Source organism: Acanthochromis polyacanthus, chromosome 21 (assembly GCF_021347895.1).
Source record: "Acanthochromis polyacanthus isolate Apoly-LR-REF ecotype Palm Island chromosome 21, KAUST_Apoly_ChrSc, whole genome shotgun sequence".
Lineage (NCBI taxonomy): Eukaryota > Metazoa > Chordata > Actinopteri > Pomacentridae > Acanthochromis > Acanthochromis polyacanthus.
Window position 1 is genome coordinate 18,163,546 of NC_067133.1, and position 21,004 is coordinate 18,184,549.

The window sequence follows — 21,004 nt, forward strand, 5'->3', positions numbered from 1 at the left end:
CAAAAATTAATAAATGGTTGTAAAGCCTGTACCGCAGCATCTCCACTTCTTGCTTGTTTTGCGGCCGTTTTTCAGTCTGTCTTCAGGAAGTGAAACGTGCTCAGTTGAACTGAGGTCAGACGAACTACAAGGACAGTTAACGTTATTTGACAATTTGGGGATGAATTCAACGCTTCACTTGTGTGTATGTTCAGAATTATTTTTCCTGCTGGAGTGTTCTAAAGTTTGGAGAACTTTATGTGCAAGAAGCCAGAAGTGGTCGCACGAAAGACCCTCAAAAGTGCTTAAAGCTTGAAGTTTGAAAAGTGCGCTCGCTGTCAGCAGGGCCATCAGAGCGTAACGGAATAGTTGGGTGAGTTTTCTTTCTTTTGTGTCCTTCATTCAGAAGCCCCTGAGTATCTTCATCATTCTTTCATCCATCCATCCTCATTAGGGTCGTGGGGGTGGCTGGAGCCTATCCCAGCTGACTCGAGCGAAGGCAGGGGACACCTTGGACAGGTCGCCAGTCTGTCGCATTGCTACATACACAGACAGACAATCACACTCACACCTACGGACAATTTAGAGTAATCAATTAACCTCAGCATATTTTTGGACTGTGGGAGGAAGCCAGAGTGCCCGGAGAAAACCCACGCATGCACAGGGAGAACATGCAAAATCCATGGAGAAAGATCCCAGGCCCAGGCTGGGATTTGAACCAGGGATCTTCTTGCTGCAAGGCGAAAGTGCTAACCAGTACACCACTGTACAACCCTCTTTCTCATTTCTTGTCTATGCAAAATGATTAATTACAACAGATTTATTTACACTCAGCTGCAGCAGAAACTCCCTCCTTTCTTCACTCCTCATGCTCCACAGAGATCCCTTCCCTTTTATATGTAAATCCCTGCTGCCCTCCCAGAGGCCGTTGAGTGTAAAAGGTAAGTATTTAAGAATCGTGACTCCCAAAAGTCTTTTTTCTTTTTGCAACCGGCAAGTCCCCAATATCTGGGCAGTGGGGGCCAGAAACCCCAAGAAACGGTTCATTTAATGAGCATTGTTCCACTGAGGAAGCACCTTGCAGGTATGAAAACTCCGCTGCATTTCTCCGCCTCTCTGCTGTTGTTGATGGATCAGCTGACACAGAAGAAACATTCTGAGAGATGACAGATGGAGGGATGTGTTCAATAGTTTAGTTCCTTGCCACTCGCATCCAGAAAATTAGGAGCCGAGAGACGGAACTCCTCGGCGGGAAGAGCAAGCAGTCCACAGCGGCGAGAGCAATAGAACGGAATTGATTTGCTTTTGATGTTTAATGGAGTTTCTCAGAGAGGAGACGAGAGCAGAAAGGGGGCGACGGGGGTGTTGTGGAAAGAATAAACGGGGGGTCAAACAAGATAAAAGCCGTAGCTAGCTGAATTTGGCGTAATGAACTACATTTTAATTGCACTGACCGGCATTCCTAGAAAGTGGCTCTTACAAAAAAAAAACCAATTAGTGCAGATTGTGGAGCGAAAAGATGATGGGAAAAGAAGCTGGATATGCGATAGCGCTGGACTGTGGAAAGTAGCGATAGTGCTGGCATCTCTACTATACCACCAAATCCATAAACCTCCCTCCCCATGCTGTTGCCCCCCCACCACCACCATCACCACCACCTCCCTCCCCAGCAAACCCACACAAGGAGCGGTATTTTTAGCGCATCACCCTATCTCCGAGATGGAGCGCGTAACTCCCTCTCTGCAGGCTGGGGCTGCTGGGCCTCTTTTATTTTAATCCAGACTGGAGAGCGATGAAGAGAGAGAGAGACAGAGAGAAAGAGAGAAAACAGAAGTGTGAGTCATCCAGAGCTACCTTTGTGTCACTGTGGCTGTGTTCCTCCTCACCATCTCACTATCTTTTCCTCCATCTTTTCCTCCATCTGTCTTTTCACTCAGTCTGCCACTCTTGGCTAATGTTAGAGTTTATCTATCTATCTATGGAGAATAAATCTCCATACCATTTCTCTTAATTTTCAAATTCATCTGTCATGTTGAATCAAATCTTAAAATGAACTGCGGACTAATAAGCAGTCTTGGCATCCAATTCGTCATACATATTCCCCAGCACAAAGACGGTTGGCTGCCTGTTACCCTGAAATGATAGATAATTACTGATATAATGTGGTGTAAAAAACAAATGCTTGGGCAGCATGCAGCTGAGTGAGAAAGCGTGCAAGGTTGATTTGAACACACAGTGAAACGGTCCATTTAGCTCGATGCTCCTGACTGTCCTTTAATGCATTTTGCGGCGTGGCTGAACAAAAGCGAGCACCCCAATGAATTCCTTCCCGCTTGTTTGTTCCTTGTGGTACTGCCATAAGCAACTGCTTTTTCTTTTTTTCTCCATAAAATGCCGTCAAGAGAAATCACACCTTTCCATCACACCCCACGTCTTTATAAAGTGTTTTCAATTTAACTACGGTAACTGAGTTTACTTGGAGCCAGCAAAGACAAGCTGTGAACACAACACTGACATATTTACACTTTTAATGCTGTGTTAGCCGTTAGCATGTCCGATATTGGCTCTCCTTTCAGCTCTATTATGTTCTCCAATAACCCCTGAGGGAATTATTTGGCTCTTAAGCTGCTAAATGCTGCACTGTGTTCAAAAGCCAGTTGCTATCTTTGTCTGTCTGCAGTTTGTTGCTGGGAAGGTTGCGTACAGACGGAGAGCATTAAGAGCCAACCAAAAAGTTGTGGGCTAGAAAATATTGAGCTGAAAGATGGTTTTGCTCCCTGTAGACTTGAGGAGAGCTTCAGGGGAGGATGATAATTTTCTCATTATGTGACACCTTTCACTGTCCATTTTTAATATACAGACCGACATTAAGAGTCTACAGTCGTGCTGTCAGCTCTATAAGGCGACGCTTTGAAATAAACATGGATTTTACAAAGGTGAAATGCTCATGATGACAATAGCAGCATGCTGATGTCTTGCAACTATGCATTTTCCTGTCTTTTACATTCACCACCTTATATTAGAGTGCAGCGTAAAGGCTAATTGATTATTATCAGATACAATATTTAACATTTTTCTGATTTATAGAATCTTTTTTTAACCAATTCCCAATCAAGTCAGTACATTTAAAAGATGTTCGCTCTCAGACCATTACGCTATTGGCCTGCTATAATGAATTGTTTGTGTTTCCTTAAACAGTTAAGTGAAGAATGCAGCAACCATGTCCCCTCGAAACACTGAAAATAGTTTTTGGTGTCACATTTTCCTGCAAGAGGGCAAAAACTGTCAGTGAATCAGCTAATTTGATAAAACAACTAAGAAACTTGCATGTTTGCTTTCCTGCATGATCCATATCTTCAATGAAACTTTTCAGTGTGGTAGCAGGCAGGCTTTTACCCACAATCCACATGTGGTGAGTCAGACTGCTGTTGCTGTGATGCTGCCCCCTCTGCCTCTCTGTAGTTACTGTGTGGCCTTGAGCAATGTTCCGCCCACAGCACTGACTGATTGGTTACACATCACGATTAACAGCCTATCAACACTGAAAATTGATTGTTGATAGGCTGTCTTTTAATAAAACATACACTACTGTTCAAAAGTTTGGGGTCACCCAGGCAATTTTATGTTTTCCATAAAAACTCACACTTTTTTCATGTGCTAACATAACTGCACAAGGGTTTTCTAATCATCAATTCGCTTTTCAACACCATTAGCTAACACAATGTAGCATTAGAACACAGGAGTGATGGTTGGTGGAAATGTTCCTCTGTACTCCTATGGAGATATTCCATTGAACATCAGCCGTTTCCAGCTAGAATAGTCATTTACCACATTAACAATGTCTAGACTGTATTTCTGATTAAGTTGATGTTATCTTCATTGAAAAAAACCTGCTTTTCTTTCAAAAATAGGAACATTTCCAAGTGACCTCAAACTTGGAACAAATGGTAGTGTATATGAAACGTATATAATCAAAGGCCTTGCAAAAAAAATTAATAAAATGTCTGGTTCAGTTCAACAACAATATTTATGCCACTGGCCTGTTGTTGTGAACATAGGCGTCAGTTTAGGGGGGGACGGTGGGGATGTGTCCCCCCCACTTTTTGTCAGGGATCATTTTGTCTCCAACACATTCAAATTCTTCACATGTAAGCCGTTGTAAACCCAGTTATTTTCTTGCAGTATAGAAAATTCCGACGCTCCTGAACGCACCATCCGCACTCGGCCGAGAGTTGCACAGACATGCAGCACACCTTCGTGAGGTTAAAAAAAAACGTGCAGATGCTAAATTTGCGCCCGTGCCAAGTGGAAGCTCTGACCAGAGGCGAAAATTTCGGCCTGGGAGAATTAGTACTATAGCGGCCCACAGACCCCTCTACCTGCATATACTGATAGCTCAACAGGTTGAGCCTCCACCTTTGGTGTGGTGGTTGTGAGTTCGAGTCCAACTTGTGGCATTTTTCCATCGTTCTTCAACATTTTCTCAAAGTGCTGTCTTACCAAGGACACGGAAGCATATGAGAAAAGCAGGCGTGCCGCACCAATGCTAAACTTTGATCTCAAGTAGAGGGCCACAAAATATCGTCCCACAGGCCGCAGTTGGCCCGCGAGTTTGAGACCCATGATTTAAAGTATTATTATTATTATTATTATTATTATTATTATTATTATTTTATGACTGGAGTGGCCCAACAATAAAGCGGCCCACCGGGGATATCCCCGGTGTTCCCGATTACCCAGCACGCCACCCAGGGTGTGCATTTCCATCTGACAATGGCTGTGGTCTCCATCCCCCCCACTTTTAAAAACAAACTGACGCCCTTGGTTGTGAAGGTCTCCCTTGTGCTGCCTATACAGCTCTGACCCATGGGTCAAGGACAGTAGGCCCCAGTGCTTTGCGCTCTTAGTCGTGTTCCTCAAGCTGTTTCATGAATTTGCTTGGTTTACAACAATGTATAGATGAGTGGTATGTGTCAAAGTCCACATGAATGCCAGCACCAAAGGTTTCCCAGCATTGTAAAGGACTGATCAGTGGTATTCACTTCATCTGTCACTGGTTTTTATGTTGTGACTAATGGGTGTACGTCAGTTCTAAGTGACAGTGATAGGACTGCTTGATGAATCGTATCGGCATCTGTTTCCATGTCACTAGACCCCACGTGCAGAGTAAGGATAAACAGATTATCATCATGTTCAGTGTTTGCCATTTTTTAGATTATCTATGTTTTTATTGACCGTTTATTAATGAATTGAAAGTGCTACTTCAGGTCTACTGCATTCACCTTTCTCTGTCTGTAGAGTCACCCTGTGGTTTCAGAAATGTTTCTCAGGCAGAAAAAAACTGAACAACAAACACAAGCTGTTGCCACAAACCAGGAAATGATCTACTCTCACAGTGGCTATAGACAACCCTGCAATAGAGTGGACAATGAAAGTGATAGAACAGTGAAAGATTAAGGAAATACAGAAGAACAGTTGACTTAGCTGCTCTTCTATAACAAACTGATTAATCTCAGTTGTTTCCACATAAATAGAGAAATAACGTTCTAATTTAATCATTTCTCTTTGACACACTCCGCTATAGTCACCTATAGTAACGAAGAAGCCTAGTTATGACATGATGTTACAACAGCTCATTTAATGTATACCGGCTCCAAATATCAGTTATCAGCCTTTCTTAATTTCCAATAATTGGCATGGGTATTAAGAAAAACCAACATCAGTTGATCCCTGGTGGAGAACATGTCAAACACTGGGAAACGAGCGCTCTGTATACAGTACAGCTGGGACTAGATGAGAGCGTTATACCTTTTGCAGGTATTTAGTCACAAATGTATTTGGACAAGCTGGAATTCTGACCTCACTGGTCCTAAAAAGATGAAAAATTAGGGGATCAAAATTATTCCACTGCATCCTCTGTGTTCCAAAGTCAAGATATTTCACTCTGAAATGCAACTGCATGGTGATGCTAGACAGAATATCAGGGGATCCCCAAAGCCTGGGGAATTCATCCTCAGGGGACCGCAGCCCTCCTCGCAAAATTTCACAACAATCCGTCTTGTAGATGTTGAAATATTGCAGTCGAAACTTAAGTGTGAATCCTTAAAGCAAAACATTATGCATCAAATAATTAAAAATACAGTCTTAATGTAATCTTTTTGTGACAATGTTCGCTATAAATGTATTCAATTAATGTATATTTTTCAGGATTGTTCCCTAAAAAGATTAACAATCTCTCAATCACAAGCTGAGTGTTTTACATTAACGTAAATTACATGCCAGATATCATAAATCTAACGCGGACAATTAGAAAAACTGTACCCTGATTATAGTGCTGTAATATTAATAATAGGGAAAATCATGTTAGTGAGAGAACAATAAGAAAATGATTATGCCAGATTGCAGTTAGATATCATTAGTGAGGAGAAGGCAGTCGTATCTGTGAGGATTCATTTGTTGTGAAACTGCCTCAGGGCCATTGCCTTGCAGCGAGGCAGTGAATGCTCGTCTGATGATTCAGTCTGTCTGTCATTTTTGTTCTCATGTCATTCACTGCCCTCTTGTCCCTCGTTTTCTCCTGTTTTTTTTTAAGCACAAAAATTTTGCATTCCCCAACTCAAATGCACCCTCCAATTTTTTTCTCCTCGCATCACGTCGTGCCAGAAGCTCGAACTTTTCAGTATCTGCCTCACTTGTCACACTGCAGCAGCAAGAAGTGACCAAAAGTGCTGTCCATCAGCGTTTAAGGTGATGCTTGTCAAACTCATTTTAGTTCAGGGGCCACATACACCCCAATTTGATCTCAAGTGAGCCAGACCAGTAAAATAATAGCATAATAACCTATGAGTAACAGCTCCAAATGTCCCCCTTTGTTTCAGTGCAAGAAAGTGCAACGGCATTCTGAAAATGATCACATTTAATGAAAAATCTTTTTGACGAAACATCACGAACAGCCTGATTTAACGCATTAATATAATAACAGTTACAGTTACTAATCAGGCGCTTTGATTTTGAGGCTGTACAGTTTTTCACCACCTTGATTCTCTTAGACGTGCATGACTTGACATTGAAGCGCTGTCTGGGCTGGTTTGACTTTGTGGCAATACGATATTAAAGAGCATAAAATAAATATCTTGTGTGTGTTCTCCGCATCAGATCAGGGATTTGTGGTGATTTGCGGGTGCTTATGTAAGATTTAGCAATATATTGTGGAATGGCAAAATCAATAACGTTTCATCTAGAAGCTCTGTCGTCTAAATCTGGACATAGATGCACTGACAATGCCAAATAAAAAGTAAAAGACAAAAACCAAAACTGTAAAAGATGGATGAATTTTGCGCACTACTGGGTTTACCTCTGTTATAAATGACTTTAGTATTGCTCTTGTCTTTTTTTCACTCTCTTCATTTTTCCTGTCTCTTTCATTTTAGCTACTGATGAAAGTGTCCTCATGATGAGTTTTTAGAGGGGCACATGATGTTCGTAGTGCCACATTCCCTGCTAATGGGAACAAGAGCAGGAGATGTGTAACGTATATTTATCAGCAGCAGAGAATCGAGTGAACCTGGGGAGCCAAGTGCTCCCTAACTGATGGCAAAATGATGGTGGAAGAAGCTGTGATCGGGTAATGAGGCCTGAGCGGCTTGGTAGAAAAAGCAGTCAGAGTCTAGCAGACCGTTCCACAACGTCAGAGTTGGGGAATATGGGCTGTGAGAATCGGCAGTATGTCCAAACAGAATGGATGTCTCCCACTCTGCATGTCCCCAGACACTTTCCGTCTCATAAAAAAGCATTCACAAAAGCACATGCTCGCACACACAGACTTTCAGCCACAATAGCTCTGCCAGTGTGGCTTTCTGTCTGCCTTTCACAAATCAGGATTCGACAAAAGCGATGCACTGTGGTTAACTATCACTTTTCCACTGGCAGTGGCCGACATGCCTCACATGCACAATATGGAAACTGCTGGGGAAAAGTCAGACAGCAAAGTGGGGACTTCGTGATGATTTCAAGTCAGTGGTTGAAGCTTCGTGACAGTCGAGCGTTATGGTGACAAACACTTTACCATCATGATGAACACATCTTTAGGATATGTGCCATGCCCTGCAGGGCGCAGAATGAGGACATTACACACATACACAAGTCTTTCACATTATCTCTCGCTCTTGCTGTTTCCGCCAAACACTATATATTCTGATGCACAGCCAAATGCTCTTGTATGGACTCTGGTCGAGCACGCAGAAGCCGCCACATTCAATATCTTGCTTATACATATTGAAATGCAGAATGAGAACTGAAATAAAGCTCAATAAAACACTGGGAGCTGAGGCTGGTTTGGTTTAATCTCATTACACTGAGTGCCCGAGGCTCCTCTCCCCCTATTTATAGCACCCTGGGAGAGAGGAAGGCTGGTATCCACATACACAACATCACTGGCTTGTGCAGATGTGCCCGTGAGTGGCAAGGGGCAAAACCAATCGCAGACGGGTCTTGCATCAAATCTGATGCCACAAAATACACGGCTACCAATGATCTGAGGAGACAGAACATCCTTTATTCTCCAGACACTTGCACACTTCCTTGTTGTCACATTTCCACTCTCCTTATTTTCACACCTTTTCCCTGGTGTCGGCTTCTCTCGTCCCACCTGTTTGATACAAGCAGCAACCTCCAGGGCTGAAAAATGGAGCCATTGCGGAAGTGCTAAAAGCTGCAGTTCCTTGAGTGGCCACCTGAGGCTGGTTCTAAAAGCGAGTCATTTCCCTGTAGACCTCCATGTTAAAATGCCCAGCTTAACAGCAGAAATAAACATGTTTACGGCCTCTTACAACAAGCACTTTGGTCTCTATTGACAATTTCGACAGTTATGACGACTGTACAGCAGTTCATTTAATATATAACTTGCACATTTAAATTGTATGAAGGCTTAAAGTTATGCATAATTAAATGTATTTCTGCTTTAAGTGACAGCTGGGTGCTGTGATAAGATACTCTATAATCCAGAAGCATTTACATCAACTACCTCAGCTCCACCTTCATGCTCTTTTTTTTTTTTTTTTGGTAATCCTGCACTTAGAAAGAATCAGGTACTGCCAAGATGAGCAGTGAGAGTTTGTTCATATTTATTTACAGTAAATGACATATTACAAAGGACTTGGCTCAGGGGTTATCTGAACCCCAAAACCCATCAAAAAGCATGCTATCTTTTGAAAAAATGCCAAAATGATACCGTTTTTCAGGATACATATTTCTACTGAACTAATCATGAGTGACCAAATCTGAGCTTAAAATTTGAATATTTAATCATTATTTTAATTTTACCTACATGTTTAAAATCTACCAAAATCAACACAGACTAAGCAGATTTTGTTTTTAAAATAAATTAATTAAATAAAATTTTGCTCTCATCAGTGCATTTGTGACTCCGCCGCGACCAACAATCTGGTGACGAAAATTCAGAATTTTTGATTAAAGTGCAGAGTGTGTTTACACAGAGCAAAGAGGAGCAAGTTTAAAACGTAACCAGTAAAATATCTATTGCAAATAGTCATTTTTTTCCCAGTACTGATAACATCTGGTTACACCTGGAAAACTGATTCCTTTTTATGATTTCTGGCATTAACTAAATCCTACTGCATAAAAGACGTTTTTGAGTTCTCGCTATTTTTCGCCTTAGTTGTGCTGTTTCCACAAAGATGCAGGACTTTATGTTGTAGTAACAAATGAGCTCACAGTGAGTAAAAATGGAACTGGATCAAACAAACAAAAAACAGAAACCGCCTGAAGTTCAGAGGGTTAAAGCAGGCAGCATCTTTGGCCACGGGAGCACCCTCTTCCTCTGCTGCTACCGCAATTCAGTCAAGATATTTCACTGGTTGGATTCAGCTGATTTTAGCTAATTTCCTGTCCGTGGTTTCAGACTTTGCTGATGCAAACATTTGGGAGGATTGGGCACCCTTGCTCAGGGACACTCTGAAACTTTCACCGGGCACGGTCAATGCTGTGGATTGCACCAGAAACCTTTCAAGTTCTTTCTAAAAAAAGGCCAACAACAAAAATGAAAAGCTCAGGGGTAGAAAAGCTGCATGGAGCGAGAAGAGAGGGAAATCTCTCACAATAAAACCCCAATCCACACAAGTAATCACACAATAAGTCCTCCATACACAAACAAACACACAACAGAAATGAGAGAGAGAGAGAGAGAGAGAGAGACTGAGAGAGGGCTGGCAAGAAAACGAGAGAGAATTTGGACTCAGGCCTCACTGGTGTTAATTACTTTGTGTTTGTTGGGGGTAAAATACACCCCCCATCCTCTGTCAGCATCTTTAGAAAATCCAATCCAGTGAGGATATACTGTATAATGGAGGGAGTTATTTAAAAAAACTGCGTGGACCTTGATCAAGAAATCAAAAAAATGCAATCTTGAAAACGTCTCGAACTCAAACTGAAAAGTAGCATCTAATAAAAATACCACCCTGAACCCTACAGCCATGTTTTTGTTCCCTCTCTATCCCCCAACAGCCTGAACGTAGCTTTTTAATGTGTGAACATGAACATGACCTTCAAGAAACGCTCTGACAGGACAGGTTATGCTCACACTTGATCTTGCAGAGGTCAGGAGGTGGAACGGCGGCTTTTTTCCCCCCCTAACAGCAGAATGTGAGGTGTGCATCAGCCTTCCACACCTTCAGTCAGCTATAAATCATCAGCCGCTTCATGCATTATGTAAAATTCTCAAGTGTTCCCACAAACCTTGTTGCACCTGCACAGATTGCCGATGTTTTTTTATATAGATATTCCTCACACAAACCTATTGCATCTGTTTTATTTTCATGGGTTCCAGAATCATTCTGTTTTAGTAGCAATAAAAAATGGCTTTATCAAGACAGGAAGCAACATGTGCAGTGTGTCTCAAAGCACAAAGCCCAGCTGGCATTGCCACATACAGTAATATAAAGTGGATCCATATATTAAATGTAATGTGGATGCATGTATCTTACGCTGCACTGTTACATTTTAAAGACCCTTCCAGTCACAATCGAATGTTTTTTGCCTTGTTACTGTGTCCATGTGGTGTTTTTTTAATATGCTAGAGGACACCTCATGAAGGAAGTAAATAATCAATGCCATGGCTTAGCATTTCCATCTTAAAACAGCAGTGTACCAATGATGGTGACAAAAGCATGGATTCAAGGGTGTTATACCCAAGGAACCAATACTTGCAAGGTTGCATGTCTCATTATTCTTTGTCAAAATCAGTTTCTGGAACTTCCTGTTGATTAGTGCAGAGTAGTTTTACAGCGGTTTAGCAGAGCTGTAGCTGGTGTGCTTGAGCTGCAGTGAACAGCAGCAAGAGAGGCATGAATTTATAGATAGAAGGTATCAACAGTGTGGAGATATATCAAAACCATTTAAAGATAATAAGGGATTCTTTTATAAAAATCTGATTTTGACCCACAGGGATGATTTTTTAGGAGTGTAGTAGGACTTTAACAGGGAATAAAGCACTTCAGTATGGCCCTCATGTTGTTGCACATTTTGGAAAATATTCAGTTAAATGAAAAATATTTAAGGAATCTCCGATTTAGGACATATTTGTCTATCAGCTGAAGGAATGTTCTCTGAGAATCCTCTCATAACTGCTCTGTAATAAAGCTAAAACAGAAGTCTTTTTGATGCCTGCATGATGGTTCTTGAGCATTAACACGCTGTGGTAACATTTCTTCTAACGTTGCTCTTAAGAACACTTTCAAGGTAGATGTGTTTTCCCATTTTAAGTAGCTCTACATTTCTGTGGGAAATATTATCGCTTTGTGTTCCTCCTACACTTGTTTGGCAGGTAAAGTTACAAATTCAGATTTTACCATAAAATACTCTGGTATAGATCAACCTACCAAATATATCAAAATTGCAAAAATGACCTCCACATTGACCAGCGACAACAGCATCAATAAAATCATTTGTGAGACTATTTGCACGAACAGGAGTCATTCTCCCATTTCAGACTTTGCAGGATTTTTTACTTGTAATGACACATTTTCATACTATTGTCTCTTTAAGATATCAGAATCCTTTCCTCGCCACATACAAGGACAGCTCAAGGACTATTTGTTGTGCTTGCTGGCTGACTTGTTTTCCTGCTTTCTAAATGATCACACTATAAAATATTCAATGGCACATTTAACAAGCTCTCATGCTGCTATTGTTTTTATAGCAGCCAAATATTACACGCGGCTGTTTTCAGCATTTTCCCAATCAAGCTCACACAGTAACAGTGGAGCTGAGGCAGGACCAGGAATTGGTAAGAATTGGTCTCAGGCACTTCCTATATTTGCCAGTAATAGTAATGATACACAGGCAGCGTGTACAAGGATGATTTATGCTGTAAACTGAGAGAAAAGGAACAAAGTGTTGGTCATATTTGCTTGGACTTGGCCACAGTTTAGAGCATGACATGATAAGCCACTATTAATGCCATCTGTCCTGCTACTCTGAACAGAGCTGCCACTCTCTAGTAATCATCCACTAAAGCCGACACTCGGCCAGTAATTTTGGGCAAGAATGCTGTTCCGAAAGCAGGAGGTATATAGAAGGGATACCTCAGATAAAACGTTGGCTGGTACTTGAAGTGTCTCTGTGCCAAGTGTAGCCTCCAGGTGCGCGCCTTCATCCTTTCTCGGCTCTGATTTGTTGCGAGTTCTTCATTTGAACTGGGCTTTCTTGGCCCTGACATACATTGTTTTAGCTTGACTTGGTGCTCTGCTCGACAGGTGTACGCTATTTGTTCTTTCTGCTCCGACACAGCTGACAGAGGGACTGTCAGTCTCGGTCGTTCAAGCGGATTTGTGTCAACGCAACAGCCGAAAGCACAGATCAGGAGGGTCGCCCCCTCTGTGGCATCCCAGCGTCGGGGACCTCCAGCTGTTTCTGAGTGCCGGTGGTCTGCCCTGCCTGCCGGGGTGCAGCACAGCCCCAGTATCTTTACTCACGTTGAAGGAGCGTCACGTAGCAGTTTTCCAACAAGCTGAGCTATTTGCAGAGAGGTGAAAGACTACCACTTATTTTGAAATTGAACACACAGCACATTTTGACATTTAAATTCTCCCAAGTCTCTCCAAACGAAGACCTTTTTTTTGGTATGAAGTGGGCGACTTGATTACACTAAAAAGGTTTTTCCTTTTAGCTCCTCTTTGCGCTGATGGGCTCACAGAATAAATTACTACTACTGTAAAGTTTATTTTTTGTGTGTGTGTGTGTCATAAAAAAGATAAATCCAAGGAAAAGGTGGCACTAAATTCACATAGGATGTCTTATGGAGACGTGTGTGTATTTTCATCTCACATCATAATTACTGACTGCGTTTTCCTCCGAGTAGACTTGTCTTTGATGCGTAGATCTGTTTGAACTCCTCCTTTCATGGCAGCTGATTTTCAGCCACTTGATGAAGGTGGTTGTGTCTGCTGTGCCCCTGAAGTCTGTGATTTTTTTCAACAAACTAGAGCATGAAGAATGAAAGATTACGTCAGTATGAAATATATTTAAGGAGGAGAATATATGAAGAGGTGATGCATTGCACACAGCCAGTGGTGGGCAGCTTATTTCACCGCTGGGATGTGAAGGTTTGAGATTCAGATATGGCTTCTAGGGGGGAGAGACATTGCGAGCCGCTGATGATCTCAGCGGACGAGGAAGGGGGGGGGGAGTGGGATGAAATGATAGATTTATGATAGTGTGCTTAATGCCGCTGTAAGCAAGAACAAGACTATCAGACAAAATCGCAGAAGCTACAGGGAAGCAGCGAGACGGGCCACACAATAGAGAGACAAAGCGGAGAACAGAAATAGAGATGGAATCAATACTCCCCATTTACACCGAGGTGAAATGAAGCAGTGAGAGGATAGGGGATCAAAAAGAGAGAAATACAGCAATCAAAGACTGTCATTTTAATGAACAAAAGGCTGATTCAAACAAGGTTATTAGATAAGAAGAGATAAAAATGGCCAGCATGAGGCTTATCACAACCACAATGAACATCTTGAAAGAGGAGAGGAAACTGTTGCGTAATAAGCTGTGGCAGAAAAGTTCCATGAAAGCGAAATAATGGACATGAAGGGAAAAAGGCCTGAGTGTTGCAAGCAGACTAGCTGGGAGATGATGGCGGGTAACAGGTGGACTTGTTGTGCAACTTGGATTTTTGATGCCGTGTTTCACTTTGTTTCTTCTCGCTGGGATCTCTGCCCAAGCACACTTGTCAAAAACACATACACACTCACAGAAACAACAAATGACTAGTGTATCACCACTTTAAGAAGATTCAGTGTGAAATTAATTAAAATGCAAGAATGCCAAGGTTTCCAGTCAATTCACGAAGCAAACTGAGTGTGTTAATGTGGCTGCCAGTGTCCTGAGTATCTGTGAGAGTCTGCAGTCAGACAAAGCGATGAGTGCAGAACAAACACAAAGAGTTGCCTTGGATGAAGGCTGTATATGTTCCCTTCAAGCAGACACCTGTTTGGTGTCATTGTTAAAAGATCTCAGAGGGATTCTACCTGAGGTCTCTGGGATCTGCCTGAGCCAACCGATTGTGAGCACCGTTCCAGTACACGAACTGCCTCTAGATACTAATTAGCGCCGAGAGTAGCGAGAAGGCATGATGTATTCACAGAGGAGCGCAATCTGTAGCTTAAACAGATGGTTCCACTACACCAATGAGATAAGAGGTTTATTACTTAACACTATTAAAACACATTTGTTGTGAAAATCCCTGAATGCTCTCTGCCTGAAACTTTTTGTTTCCGGAGTGTTAGAAACGTAAATGTATGATCAACAAGGAAATACAGCTGCTGTGGTAATTAATTGGAGCTGTAGCTCATTATGAGCTAAATTATTATGGCAGCCGGCCAACCAGGCAGGCAAAAGAGCAGCTCCGGCTTACAAATCAGCCCTGGATGCCTCGCTTGAGGGGGGAAAAAAAGGTGTAAAGAATGCATGAAGTAGTGGGTGAGCGAGGTTTCGGTTTGAGATTGTTGCAGAGAACTGAACAGGAAAGCGGCTCCTGTGCTGTGATTAAACTATCTGAAGACTTTAGGTGCATTAATATTCCCTTTTCCACCTTATGAGCAGACAAGTCATGATGCACATCCAGTGGGATCTGCTACATACTGACAAATTATACAGTCAAGCCCATCAAGTGCCTGCAGGCTTTGCCTTTTTTGGGTAAATGAAATCTATTCTACAAATGCACAAAACAAGTAACCATAGCAACAGAATTGCGGGAAGAGATGTTACTCTTTCAGTGTCAGTCATTCATTTTCATGTTGGAACTTCCCAGAGCGTATTGGGCATGGGACCTGATGACTGATACGCCCATATTAACATCCTGTGACAAAAGGACTGACAAGACGGTTGAACAAAAGACATCGGGGACGTGAAGAGGAGGCAGACTGACACTCTTGGGGGGAAGCTGATTGCCACTAAGACTGCCATTTTGTAGGCTACAACATAGACACAGAAACAGACAAGTGAAAACAGCTGCAGACAGTGATTCTTCAAACACTTATGCAAAACAACACCCAGAATCCCTCCTGTATATTCTCCATCCCTTGACTGGCTACTGTTGGGAGCGCTTCCTTTTCAAAAGCAAAAGGTATCAGTTACAGTTTCACAGCACAAGCTCTTCTTTTTCCTCTAAACCTCATCTGGAACAATTTCACCAGCAGCTCTGAGGCGGATTGATCTTTCGAAACCTTCCATTGAGGTCATGACCGACTGACCTGAAAATGAACGGTCTGCTTCGTTGAGACACCAAGGTCAGCCACCGGGTCAATCAGTGTCCAAACAATCAAAGAGCAATTACGCTCTCGAGCAACAAAGTCGCTTGGTGTTCCTCAGTTACTGAGTTTGATTGGGGTACATTTGTGACTGTAATGGCAAAAACATGTTTGTGCAAAGCTAAAAACCAGAGCAGATGTGGATGGAGGAGCCTTTCCATTGGCTGGAGTTAGCCTTGAGCTAAAAACACAGAGCCGCTGCATCAACATAGATGCTCATAGAGCCTGATAAATGCAGCAAAGAGACGAGGCATCTGCTGGAAGCGTCCATTATCTGGAAATAAGCAAGGAGGCAGAATTTACAGTCGCTGTAATATGTGAGAAGAATAAAAATAATATCTACACAACGGAAATCCCTCTGGCCTCCCATTGATATGAAAAGAGATGAAACAAGGCTCATTGCAAACCATATGGGCTACAGGTCAGACACTAACCTGTGCACAGCCCACACACAAATACCTCCACACACACACACACACACACACACACACACACACACACACACACACACACACACACACACACACACACACACACACGCAATACAGGCTGCATTTCACCACTACTCATGACACACAACATTCATCTACCAGCCTCCATTCCTCCGTGCACCCTCCCTCCTGACCAGTAGCACAAACACTCACAGATCGCACACATCACCTCATGGATATGCTGAGGTCCACACACACATGGTTGGAGCCAGCTTGGTGTGTCCTCAGAACTGAGCTTGTTGGAATCGAATTATCTCTCTCTCTCTCTCTCTCTCTGCCCTCTCATGGTTTGCCGCCCACAGAAGGAGAAGGGCAGGCAGAGTCAGTCCCAATGCACTAAAGATTGGACTGCCTCAGAGCGTGTCCTGGGGACTAAAATACAAATCAGCCCTTCCTCCAGTCAGCTGGAGTTGGCCCTTCTCCCAGGGGCATGCCGGGAAGGCCGTCTGTGGCAATTCAAAAAAAAAAAAACCACACACACGAAAGAAAGAAAACAAATAGTAACAGGAGTGAAAGAAAAAAACCCCAACAACAACACTGAACCCAGACAGCCCTCATAAGACCCACTCTCGAGGAGTGTGTTGTTAATTTAACTATTGAATGTGTTCCTCTTGTGGTTGAAGCACATTTGGGCTTCATCAATGTTTGGGAGAGATTCAGGGGGGATAATAACGGAGTCAGAAAGAGTCCAACATGTAAGCTAACACTCTCTCTTGCAAGAACATCTGGGAATTTCAGGTCACTCAAAGGCCAACAGGGAACAAACTGAAAACCAACACCGAAGGCCTCGACTTTCTCTCAGAGTCTGTGTCTCAGAGAAAAGAAAATAAATCGCACACAACCATCCAACCACAATGTTGAACAGCATTCTTGGATGTTATAGTACCTCTCTGCTTTCACTGTGTCTACTTAAGAGGATAAATGGCAGCATTTGTTGAGTAAGGACAAAGTAATCGTATCAAAATTGTATCATTCCACGACTAGCTTAATGAAATGCCTTAAATCTAATCTGCCTGATTAGGATGCATCATGTAATTTGATTTAAGAGCTAGTAGTAAAAAAAAATTTAAAAAAAATAAGAGCTAGTAGAGTCGTTAGCTTGTGGAGTTAGAGTAGCATACAGTTGGGCTGTGTTCCCCTGCAGTGTCAGTCAGTGTCCTCTCCTTTAATGCAGTGCGTTTTTTACTGTCATATCTGATCAGAGAGCAGCCATATGTGCTAAGGAAGTGCTGTCTGAAACCATCTGCGTGACACAAGTTCTAGGTGGCACTGCATAACTTTGTCACATCTTATTTGGCTTTTAAAAAACAACCAGAAAAGAATCTATTCACCACAACAGGGGCTCAGATGCCTGGAGAATCTACCATTAGATTTGGAGAGCAGGGGTACTTGAGCAGTGTACTTTCAGTCCCTACGCCCACTGAGCCCCACGCCAGCCTCTGAGAAGCGGCTGATAAAGGCCTGGAGTGCGCACAGTGGCAGTATCTCAGTCTTGCACGCACGAACGCACCCACCAGACCTTTGGTGCCATTAAAGCCGCCGCGTTACTCATCAACCGCCACATGTAGCATGTGGACGCTCTTAAATATGTTCCTGGTATTTACAGATGCTTGCTCCTGCGTTTCGAGTGGGCGGGCTGTTTTTTTTTTTTTTTTTTGTGGTTTTTTTGCGCCTCATACCCATCTGACACAGTCTATCCAAAGACGCATAACGCATCGGCACAGAAAACCCACGCGTCCCGCCTCCCGAAAGAAAGCGCTTCATATCAGTTAACCCTTCAGGCGCACTGCGTTATTACGCACTCATTAAAATGCCCCCACCCCTCCCCCGTTTACGCATATGCCTTGTGGGCTGTCAGGGGCTATTATTGGGACGTTTGGAATGAACACCCCTCTCCTTCGCCTACCGTTTATTCCCGACACAATTTCCGATGGATGTGTTAGTGGTCCCGTGGAAGGAGGACGGCCAGGACATCCGAGACTTTTTCAGTCCCGGTCGGTCGCTCGTATCCACGGCGTCGGAGCGCTCCATGTGCCGGTGGTGATGCCGGTCCGTGTCAGAGTAGCCCCGATGTTTGATTTTAATCGGGGTCCGGGGTTGTCTCCAAAGATGCTGCGGAGGCTTCAGAGTCGCCTGTCCTTCCCGGGGAACCGGGAGCGACAGGGACAGGCTCTTCTTCGAACATGGTGGTGGTTCCATCATAGTGCAAAAAAAATTAAAGATCCCTTTTTTTTCTCCTCTCAACTTATTGATTAAATAATATGGCTGTATTCGTTTATTTTAAGCACAAAACAGAAACGTGTCATGTCCCTCTTTCTGCCACTTGATCTCTGAGCAAACAAATCAAAGTGACCAAGTCCAGCACAGCCCAGATCTGAATCTTGTTTTCTGAAGAACATCAAAAACTGTCACAGTGGTAACCTGACAAGTCATCCAAAGATCGTTAATCTCATTGTTCTCGGCGGGGATCAGCTGGAGTTTATCCCAGAATCAGCGTTCTGCCGTGATCCTCAGCAGTCCTGGCTCTTGGTGGTGAGACACCGGTCCTCCTGCTTCTCCTGAAGTTTGACGCCTCATCGCCCATGGCGCACCGCCGGATGACTGTATTTATTTTAGAGAATTTATTGCTTTTTATCAGCCACTTATTGCAGAGACACACAGATCGCCGGCGCTGGCTCCTTTCTCCCTCTGTGTGTCTATGGAGTATTATTGCTGTTCGTGCGTCTTTCAGCTGAGCTCAAATTTCCAAGCAATTTCCATAAAAGTACTCAATCTGTCACGCTTCATGTAGGGAGCTACGGCATCTCTGTGCGCGCACACAGCTCGGGAGTCTCCAGTAATTCCTCCATGGAGATGTTGGATCCAGTCATTTCTGTGAAACTGGACTCAGGAACCCATCTTTAGCAAATCAGGATGATGTGAAGAGAGGATGTCCAAAAAAAAAGGAGAAAAGATCCTTTGTTGTTTGCTGTCCAGGTTCTCTCAGCTTCAGTTTTTGTTGTTTTTTTCAGCCAGAATGCATCATAAAATGACATAAATTGATAGTTGCAGTGGTTCAGTTATCCTGTTAGTGTGGGCCATTATCTTCCCATCCTCATATTTGCTGGAGTTCGACGACAAACATTGGCTTCACCACAACCCTCTCTCTCTCTCTCTCTCTCTCTCTCTCTCTCTCTCTCTCTCTCTCTCTCTCTCTCTCTCTCTCTCTCTCTCTCTCTCTCTCTCTGGTGGCTGAGTGGTTGTTTTCTTCAGTGATTTGTCAGCAGTAGGGGGGGATCTGAACCTCTTGTGCACGCTCATCCATTATGTTTTTACCCCATGCCTGTTCAATGTGCATTTGTTTGGCAGAAAACAAACAGCAAATTGGTCAAATGATGCCAGCTGGGGCAAACAAGAGGCAAATAACATCAGGAAAGACATCTAAAATGCCCTTGTTTGACTTATTTGTGGCTCAAAGTTGTCATTTTGACTTCCCATCCAAGCTTCAGATGTACATGTCACGTCCAGCTCAACACTGAAACCCTCCAGTCCTCCTCACAGCGCTCCTGCACTAAATGTAGTATTTTTAGACAAGCAACAAAAGGAAAAAGGAAAAAATAAAAATCCAGTTGCTCTGGGAGACGTGGAGGCCACTCACATTGTTGGGTAAAAGGTCTTATTCCCATCAGGGCCACCACAGCTAATGGTATAGTAAAGCACTTTGCATGAAAGCGTGTGACAAGTGACATTCATGCCAATCTGCTGACCTTCATCAGCGGGGGATCATTGCTATGCTCAGTTGTGCACATAAGCAGTGCATTTTTAATGAAGCAACATGAGATTTTGTTCTTGATAAGTTGCCTTTTTCTGTGTTGCAGATGACTGACAAACATGTTCATCTTCTTCCATGTTATAGCACATGTACTGTAATTTATGTAGATTACATTGCCGACAGCCATCTCATCTTTCACTGCAGCCATTGTTTTGTATTTATGTAGTATAGTATAAAAATTCACTTCAATCCATGATTTTAAAGTTGCATTAAAACAATTCAGGGCTGCACAGTGACTAGTGGTTAGCACTTTCGCCTTGCAGCAAGAAGATCCCCGGTTCAAATCCCAGCCTGAGCCTGGGATCTTTCTGCATGGAGTTTGCATGTTCTCCCTGTGCATGTGTGGTTTTTCTCCGGGTACTCCGGCTTCCTCCCACAGTCCAAAAATATGCTGAGGTTAATTGATTACTCTAAATTGCCCGTAGGTGTGAATGTGAGTGTGATTGTTTGTCTGTATATGTAGCCCTGTGACAGACTGGTGATCTGTCCAGGGTGTCCCCTGCCTTCGCCCGAGTCAGCTGGGATAGACTCCAGCACCCCCCGCGACCCTCGTGAGGATAAAGCGGTGTATAGAGAATGGATGGATGGATTATAACAATTCAGAAATTTCAGCACTTTTAAATACAAATTGTTCTGTTTTCGGCAGACTTTGTGCTGCTTGAGAGCCGTTTTGTGTCTTTACGTTCAGATAAGTTATGATTGCTTCATTAACAGGGGAAGGTTGCTTGTGAAATTTCTAATTTTACTTTTAACAAAGTATCAGGGAGCAGGTTAACACGTGGCTTTAACAGGAGCAGCTGCTTCCTTAGGCCAAGTGATGCTACTTTGCATTATAGTTCCAAAAATATATTGAGGCAATTCAAAAATATTTGAGTCACCCAGACAATTTTATG

At 43.0% G+C, this 21,004-nt stretch overlaps 1 protein-coding gene across 1 annotated transcript in view; it reads right to left on the reverse strand.

The window, feature by feature from the left end:
• Nucleotides 1-19,487, reverse strand: part of pde4a (phosphodiesterase 4A, cAMP-specific) — a 43,004-nt gene extending 23,517 nt beyond the window's left edge. Inside the window, 1 exon segment of the mRNA XM_051941095.1 lies at nt 18,207-19,487. Within this exon segment, the coding sequence (XP_051797055.1) occupies nt 18,207-18,502 (296 nt within the window). The 5' untranslated portion in view covers nt 18,503-19,487.
• Between the last annotated feature and the right edge of the window lie 1,517 nt (nt 19,488-21,004).